Below are 9,296 nucleotides of genomic sequence, written 5' to 3'. Positions count from 1 at the left end.
CCCAAAATAAAATAATAATTGGTTTCATCAATTCACTCCACCCTCACCGCGGGCCGTCTGCCCAGTGGCGGGCGGGACTTTCGCAGAGAAACGCAGAGTTTGTGTGATTTTTTTTTGACAACCCCGCAGGTTGTTGTGGTAAAGTCGTGTCAGACCCATCCCAAAATAAAATAATAATCCGTTTCCTTCATGTGGGATTTCTAATAGCGGATAAAAATAGCTGAAGTTTATTTTACACAGAGTTTTGTCACGTTAATGTTGGTTCCAGAGGGTTCACAGAGAGAACATTAGTACGTCTTACCATCAATCAGATGTCCAAGCGTTTGCTCGGGAAACTGCAACAGCTCGAGACGTGTTGCGTCGGCAGTTGACGGCGCTCGCAACCACCACCCATACGCCATTGCCCCAACCCGTCCCCGTCCCCCCGCTACAGCAGCTTGATCAGTACAGAACTAAGACGTCAAACTAATAGTGGCCAAACTGGCATTAAAAAGGCCTTATACAATTAAAAAACAAACTGCCACCAAGTGCTAGAAGACTGCATTCAGGTCCCGCGGCCCTCAGGTTCAGAACAGATTTTTCTGAACCTGAGGGCGCTGGCATATTTGAGGTATAACATTTCCTGCACTAATATCTCTTATTCACTTTAGTTCAAATTTCGATTTCCCTATCCTGGTCTTTACTTGGAGAAGTGTGTCCAGGAAATCAGAAGATTCAAGGTCAGAGCTTCGAGACAAAACAGTAGTACACACCTAATCCTTATGTAAAAACTCCCACTTTTATCAATTGTGCTTTTAGGCTTATTTCACCAGTAAACAACATGTGCAAACTAATTCTGTGCATAGGAAACTTTGCCTGTTTCAGGCGATGTCTAGTGCAAACACAAAGAAGAACACAGTGGACCAAAAACTTCATTCAATCAATCAATTGCTTTTCTCGTTCGTCAGGTCTCCATTAACACTAGAGATGTTGCCAGTGACACCTAAATAATACACGCTCTTTGACATGTTGTAAATCTTTGACTGTTTTTGCGATCAATGTGAATCCACTGATTCTGCTTTGGAGAAAAGTGGTCTTTCATATCACTTTGCAAACTTTGCAAAATGGCCCAAAGCCGCTTTATTCTGCAACAAAATCAGCTGATTTAATTTGTGGAAACACATCACTTATGTACAGTGTTGCAAATCATGTCATATATTGCTTTTCTCTGCTTCAGATTCTGCTGGAATTACGTTAATTGCATTATTGGTTAAAGAGTTATAACAGACTGTCAACATTGGAGCTAAAGCTGTGGTGTGAAAGGATTAAGCCACGGCAAGAACCCTGACACAGAAAAACTCCATCAAAGTACTAATGCAGGTAAACGACAGGATCTGCAGATATCAGCTGAAAACAGACCTGCTGTTCAAGCAACAGCAGAAGTTCCTCAACGTCTCTGTCCTCCAGGTTTTCCTGTGAATAAATCTCCAACAATGGGGGCTCATCGGGGTACTTCTCTGTATAGGTGAACTTTAATGTTGCTTCCACAGCTGAAAAATAGAGAAAACAGTTTGTATGAAATTGGTGATGTAAAGATCAAGTCAGTCTATGAAGGGTGATGAGGAGGCATACTCACTCTTGCCATCTTCCCCTATGTCAGAGGTCACAGTGATGGTGAAGGTAGTGGGGTTCTCAGAGAGCACTGTAGACACATGCATCAAGCCTAAATTACAACCACTAAGAAACATTTCTGAGGTCAGAGAGAGAGACTTGCTGAAGCACAAAAAGTGGAATTTCAAATGAAATCATACAATATATTATATGCAAGTACTGTTTTTGTATATGTGCTGATAACAAGCAGAATTTGGTATCAATGGTTGTTGCTAAAATTCCCTCCCGATCACATGCATTATTTCAGTCAATTGTCTGTCCACACCAAATGCAATTCATGTCAAATTCATGTACAATGTCTTAACAACCGTTAAGTAGCTGTTTGATGGTTCCTCAAAAGTGTGTTAACCTGAAACTCCTGCTGCACCTGGGAGGAACTTCCATCAAAAACTGCCATCGCTCTCATCATGGAGGACCCGGATGATGAGAGATCAGGTTTATTTATCTGAAGATCTGAATGAAAGCAGTGGTACACGTCTCCGTGTCTGGATTCAGAGAATCTCTCAGTGAGGAGCAGCAGCTGTCCCTCACAGGTGAAGCTGCTGCTCCATCTGCATTTAGTTGCATTCACACCAAACGCAATTCACGCGGCAGAAGAAAAAAAATTACACTCTCCCACTTCCGATCTTTGGAAGAGCTCGATGTTCAATGTCAAGTCAGTGGTAAAGACGCGAATTAAGGCGATCTGAAGTTCTGTGACCGGAGTGATGAGCATGGCGAGGAGGACTGGCAGCAGCGTGATTTGAGCGACAAATTTGTGGAGAAGCCAAAATTTTAATATCTCAAGTTTGACAGGTCACCACATCACATCTGCCAATCAGGAACTCAGCTTTGGGCACACAACGCTTTCAGTGGCTCAAGCAGTGGGTAAAATATTAATCAATGCGAGTGTTTTTTCTTCCAAACTTTCATCTAATATCTCAACTCACTGGTGCTGCGGAGTTACCGGGGCGGGTGAAGAAGAGATGCAGCTCGGGCAGATCGCTAGATTATTCAAATTAACTAGTAATCTATTAAGATTAATCTGTAAATATTGCAAGAATTGCACCTTCTACTGCTACAGGTAATGCATTGCTGTCAAATGAACAGCTTCTAATTATCAGTGAGTTTTAATTTTGCCTTTGTGCTAAAATCCATAAAACAGAGCTTGTAAATGATTGTCACCCAAGACCAGAAATGAGGGAGACTGATGAAGTTTATAGCATGAATGACTGATAAAGTTTAGTAAAGTCCTTTCTCTATTAAAAACAGCTCAAAGTGCTAAATAATAATAATATTAATAAAAACACCCTTTACCACATTTTAAAATGAAACTAAAACTTTTATTATTTTTGGATGCATACATGGTAAATAAATCTCAATTGCTTCAGAATTTACCTTCAAATAGACGATTTCATTGTACTTTGAGAAAAAGGCTCCAGCTAGCATCTTTAACTGATACAAAAAACATTTTTAAACTTGGATGATAACATCAAATACATCTGCCAAACTGTGAAGATTCAAACACAGAGATAATAGCAGTAAATGTTGTGGCAGGTTAAAGTTTACATCCACAGCTCCTTCACAACATCTGCTCTCTGCTGTGTTTATGTCACTGAGCAGAAAGCTAGCGTTAGCATTAGCGCTGTAGATTCTAGCTGGGCTTTTATTCGGTCCGTATGACCAAGAAAGAAGATCAACAGTGATTAAGAAAATTATGAGTGAACTCACTTACACTTCTTACAAAGAAGAAAAAAAGTGCAACTGACAATAAAACAATGCAGCAACGTGCATCTTGATCAAACATTTGACGTGTTTCCAACATGAATTTCCATCAGTTTTTGTGCAGGTTGAATGTGAATATGTGCGATTAACATCGGCCATGTTTTAAAACATGAAACATTACTAAAAACATACATCAAGAACCAAACTAGCATGTCTCTCGTGAGTTGCTAGCACCCACTTTAGCACACAGTTCACGGTTCCCAGCCTGATTTCTCTCTATTAAAATGTGATTCCTGTCCTGTGATGATTCCTCTCCATCGGATTATTTTGTTGTCAAGGTTTTTGAAGTCGATTGTAAAACACTGCGTCTCCTTTTGTTACTTTTTTAGACCTCCGTCATTCATTACTCGAGAAGACTCGATCCGTAATGAAGGTGCATGTCTGTCATGCCGTATGTCACGTGACTTCCAATCCAGTAATATATGTCATTGATTACAAGAAAAAACACTGGGGAGGAGGAGGAGGAGGAGCAGCAGCAGCTCAGATTTAAAGCCACAGCAGTCAACAAGCTTTTGCCTTCTCGGTCTTGAAGCTTTTCATAAAAGATCGTGATAAAACGATCTCTCAAAAATGACAGATCAGCTTTGGAGGTCGTAAGATGGTTTTATATCATCATATCGCCCACCCCTGTCTGGTATTATTATATTTACAGTTTTTATAAATGTACAATGAATTAATGCTGTTGTATTTATCCGCATCGTCTTAAAACCTTGCTCGACTTTGAATTAATCATCCGTGTTTACATTTAGGAGATGCAGGAACAGCTGGTTAGCATTAGCAGCTAGTATCGTAGCATGCTTGCATCAATGTGTAACAACAGCGCTGTCTCCAGATCAACACTTTTATTAAAGGTTGTGTTGCTCCGGTCAGTAATTCAGTGTAGAACCGTCAAGAAACAGAGCATCAGAATGTTTATACATGGTCCGGGCCAGAAAAGAAGCTTTGCTGTGTCTTTCCAGTCCTACGGAGTGCCTACGTGCAGCACAGCTTTCAGAACCGCCACTGCTGGACTTCTGGGCTCAAATTCGCTTTGAAGAAACGTCTTGAGCCAAACAGAACCAGCAGCCCAGTGTCTCCTAACGGGAGAGGCTCTCGGTCGAAGTTGGGTCTAGTTTGGTAACAATGAGCTTGGTTCGACTTTGCTATCAACGGCTCTCAGGACCGGAAGTTCCACTCGAACCTGTAAAGGAGTCCGGGTAGATGGACTCGATGGCCTCCAGCTCGTTCCGCTGCTCCTCCGCGTGGTCCGTCATGTCTGCAGGTTCATGCGGGACTGTCAGGGACAACACCGTGTAGTCACGCGTGCGGTGAGCGCGTGCGCCAAATGATCGATGAATTCGGTGCTCATCCGAGCGCCTGTCTTCTTCTGCTTCTTTGGGCCAAAGCAGATGTCGCTTTGTTGCCATCTGCTGGGCTGTAGTGGAAACGAACAAAATCTTCCAAAAAGTGCAGGAACGTCCCTGAACCTATAAATGTGCTTGACTATTTAAAACATAGGGACGTGCACAGGAGGGGCAGGGGCTCGAAGTTAGAAAAGAGCAGCAAAAAAAAAAAAAAAAAAAAAAAAAGACTAATAGATGTTGGGACCTGTTTATGTGAAAATGATTCGAATGTCATTTTTTTGTGAACAAATTATTGTCGACATGAGTTTATTCACTTTTATTCACACTTAGAAGACCTCTAAATCAATAAAACTCTGGAGACACTTTATGTTGACTTTGTGCTGCGGACATATTCAACATGAATCAAGCTTAATACACATTGTAATATTTTGAACACAGATATCCTGAAAACTTTCTCCCCAGAATGCTGACATTATTAAAAATATTTAATGTTATTATTACACTGTTTCTGTGAGGATTTTGTGGTTTAATTTGTTTATCTCGTGGTATTTCTTTCCATGTTTTTGTTCTTCTATTACATTTCCTGCAGGTTGTACACTGTTGAATGCATGCTGCCACCCCCCGGGGCCCGTTTCAAGAAGCAGGTTTTGTTGGAACTCTGAGTTTGTGAACTCCAAATTCACCAAAACTCTGAGTTTTCGGTTCCAGAAAGAGAGATAACTCAAACCCGGGAAAGTGGGCGAAACCAAGCCCGTTCCAAGAAGCGGGTTAAGCTGAACTCAGAATCAATCACTATGGTAACTGAGTCTGTGAACGAAACCTGGTCGGTAGCAGGTTTTCTTCAGGAAACTTAGAGTTCTCTGCGGTCTCCACCCCTTTTTAAAGTGAAAGATGTTCAAATATGAGTTCCTCATGAACATTTAGAGAACATTCACATTAGAGACGTCACGTTTCCACCACGCAGAAACCAAAATGACATGTTCATTCATAGAGGATCATGTAGAGAGGAGGCTGATTAATCCAGAGGAAATGTTATTTACATCGGTAGAGGATTTGGAGGACACGAGTCGACTGACTGCAGTTTCCCAATTCATTTTTATTTCAGCGATATTATCAAACGTGAGTTTTTCCAGGGACTCGCTATTAAAAAATACCGTTTTCTTTTCTTTATTTGAAACCCTTAACAATAGAAATTATTGAATGTCAAACACCGGAAAAGGATCTGGACTCATCCACTGTCCAGTGTCTACATCAGACATTAGCTCAGTTGTCAACAATGCTGCTTCCCACTGTGTAGTCAGCGAGTTCAACTCCCGGATATGGAAAGTGTTTTTTATTTTTTACGCTTAAAAAAATTCGGCGAATATTTTTTAAGTCTTGAGAATTAAAATTAAATAAATAGTTTTTTAACATATTCCAGGCAGCTACAGTTTCTTTTTAGTGTGCAGTGATATCCGTGTGTGTGGGTGGGGGGTGGGGGTTACCAAACTGGTCATTCATGCGAATACGGAGATTACTGGTTAAATTAGTAACAGATCAAAAACCATTTCTTACTCAACAAGAGACAAAATAACCTTCCTGACATTATTTATTCATTATTTGAAATCATTTAAATAACTGCAGATATTTTCTCTCTGTTCTATCGCTGCAGCTGTGTTGCTTTTCTTGCAGAAAATGTTCTCCTATAGTCGCATATGCTTGAAGGAACTTATCAATTTCCGCCGCCGGAAGTACTAAACTCAGATGTTTGTTCCCGTTTCCATGGTGAATCGTGCTGTCTTTGCTCCATTGATCAGGGCTTTTAATGGACGCGACGCTCGCACCTGATTCTGGTTCTGACAACTTCAAGTTGATTGAATCAAACATTTTCAGCTGTTCTGAAACCCAAAACCCTGAGTTTGGGAATTTTGAGTCCAGTGACTCTCAGTTCAGGTTCGAACTCTAAATTTGTTGAACCTGCTTCTTGAAACGGGCCCCAGGTGTTTCTGGTCATGTTTTGTCCTTTTAGTCACGTCAGGTTCTTGTTGATCATCCACAGCTGTTTTCATTTCTGTTCATTGTCCTCAGTGTATAGAAGTGTCTAATTTTCAGGTTCTGTTGGAACTCTGAGTTTGTGAACTCCAAATTCAGTAAAACTCTGAGTTTTCGGTTTCAGAAAGAGAGATAACTCAAACCCGTGAAAGTGGGTGAAACCAAACTCGTTTCACGAAGCGGGGTAATCTGAACTCAGAATCAATCACTATGGTAACTGAGTCTGTGAACATAACCTGGTCTGGAGCAGGTTTCCTTCAGGAAACTCAGAGTTCCTGCGGTCTCCACCCCTTCTTAAAGAGAAGGATGTTCAAATAGAACTTCCTCATTAACATTTAGAGAACATTCACATTAGAGACGTCACGTTTTCACCACTCAGAAACCAGAATGACATGTTCATTCATAGAGGATCATGTAGAGAGGAGGCTGGATTAATCCAGAGGAAATGTTATTTACGTCGGTAGAGGATTTGGAGGGCAGAAGTTGATTCATTTTTATTTGAGTGACACTGTTTTTCCAGGGACTCGTTATTAATAATACTGTTTTCCTTTCCTCTATTTAAACCTTTAACAACAGAATTTTTTAAACCTTGAACACTGGAGATGCCTGTCAAATCATCTACTGTGCCAAAAAAGCCATGAATTTGTCAAACCTGCTTCTTGAAACAGGCCCCAGGTCTACATTGGCAGGCCATCTGCTTTATTCATTTTTTTGAAAATCTGCATGTGTTTTTGTCCTGTTTTAGTTTATTTATTAAATATTTATGTTTCTCCCACCAAGCCCAGTTTCATGCATTTTTGGTCCTACATCTCCACGTCCTAACAGTTGGATCCAATGAATCTTGTTTTAGGAATCACTGCCAGATAAACTCTTTGGCATCTTAACCACTGTCTAAACAGCCTTTTGTTGTGTTTTGGAAAGATTTTCATAGGAAATTGTGAAACTGAATGGTACAGAATTTGACAAAGGCAATTCTGATCAGAACAGATTACATTAGACAGATTAGTTTCAGACCAGGGAACCATTTCAAGAAGTAGGTTTAGCAAATTCAGAGTTCAAACCTGAACTCAGAGTTCTCTAACTCAAACTTCGCAAATTCAGAGCTTTTGGTTTCAGAACACCTGAAAAGAGTTGATTCAATCAATTCTGAGTAGTTGGACTCAGAATCAGTTGCGAGTGTTGCAACTATAAAAAACCTTCATCAATGGAGCAAAGACAGCACAATTCACCATGGCAACGGGAACAAACACTTTTAGAGTTTCGTACTTCCACCAAGGGAAATTGATGTGTTCCTTCAAGCATATGGTGACTACGAGCACATTTTCATCAAGAAAAGAAACACATCTGCAGCGGTAAAACAGAGAGAGAAAATATCTGCAGAGTTAATGCGTACGTCTACATTTAAATCATTTCAGTTCAGTATAAGAGCTCAATAATGTCAGGAAGATCATTTTGTCACTTGTTAAATAAGGAATGGTTTTTGATCTGTAATATAACCAGTAATCTCTGTAATTGCATGAATGACCGTTTTTCGTAAACCCCCCCTAACATGGAGGCCGTATGGACAAACTCAAAGAAAACAAAGACTCAAACATAGAAACAGTCAAAGACCGGACTAAAGCCAGTCAAGCAGAGCGGAAAGGAGTGCGAGCGGTATGGACGCAAAAACACACACTCATGGAAAGACTGCCCTGCTAGAGACGTACAATGTCATAAGTGTCATATATGAACATTTTCCCGTAGTTTGTCGTAACAGTAAAGTAACAGGCATAAGTGAGGTCATAGAAATTCAAGTCAATGTAGACAGAGAGGACTATGTGTTTCAGGGAGAAGTAAACTGAGAGATCTAGACCATGGGTACAAAAAGTTCTAATGAATGGGGAAAAGGCATAGACTGTATATGAGAATAACTGGACTGAGAAAGCCTCCTACTTCCGTGTTCCATATAGGAAGTACCACTGGGTTGCAAAAAGGCCAAAGTCCAATTGACTTTGAAGAAGTATTGTGTTTTTCATATGCAGAGAATAAAACTAAGAAGTCATCATAGAAATGTGAATAACAGGAAATAGCTACCATAGGAAGTGAAAGCGACTGCATCTGTCTCGCAGGTCAAGTAAAAGTCACTGAGTGGAAAAAACATGATTTCTGTCTGTAGCAAAAGTCACTCTGCCTTATTAGGAAAAATGCATATGTACTTTGTGGTGATTGGATATGAGGATTCATGCATCACAGATGTATCAATAAATCCAGCCTGTTGCGGAGGAACACCCAGAATGTTCCAGAGAGAGCAACGTTGCTGGGTGACTGATCTGGGCTTCTCCCTTCGCGAAGGTGAAACTGATTTTGTGACTTTTGTGTGAACTTGCTGTTGGTTGATTTTGATTACACTCACTTCAAGGTTCCTGACTCCAGACCCCTCAGAAGGAGGATCTGGGATCTTCGCTTCAACAACTTCCATTGAGAAACAGACAGTTATTTCTCAGTCATTTTATATCTCAGAATAATCAT

The 9,296-nt window shown here is 40.5% G+C and overlaps 1 protein-coding gene across 1 annotated transcript in view; it reads right to left on the bottom strand.

Annotated features, from left to right (window-relative positions):
• Positions 1 to 4,822, bottom strand: part of rwdd1 (RWD domain containing 1) — a 17,042-nt gene extending 12,220 nt beyond the window's left edge. Inside the window, exons 1-3 of the mRNA XM_024280347.2 lie at positions 4,595 to 4,822; positions 1,616 to 1,681; positions 1,399 to 1,529 (exon numbers count right to left, since the gene is read on the bottom strand). Coding sequence (XP_024136115.2) covers positions 1,399 to 1,529; positions 1,616 to 1,681; positions 4,595 to 4,820 — 423 coding nt within the window. The 5' untranslated portion in view covers positions 4,821 to 4,822. The remainder of the gene's footprint in view (positions 1 to 1,398; positions 1,530 to 1,615; positions 1,682 to 4,594) is intronic.
• Positions 4,823 to 9,296: the final 4,474 nt, after the last annotated feature.

The sequence above is a fragment of the Oryzias melastigma genome, linkage group LG17, assembly GCF_002922805.2.
Source record: "Oryzias melastigma strain HK-1 linkage group LG17, ASM292280v2, whole genome shotgun sequence".
Lineage (NCBI taxonomy): Eukaryota > Metazoa > Chordata > Actinopteri > Beloniformes > Adrianichthyidae > Oryzias > Oryzias melastigma.
The sequence above is the reverse complement of the archived record's forward strand: the minus strand, read 5'-3'. Positions and strand labels throughout refer to the sequence as shown.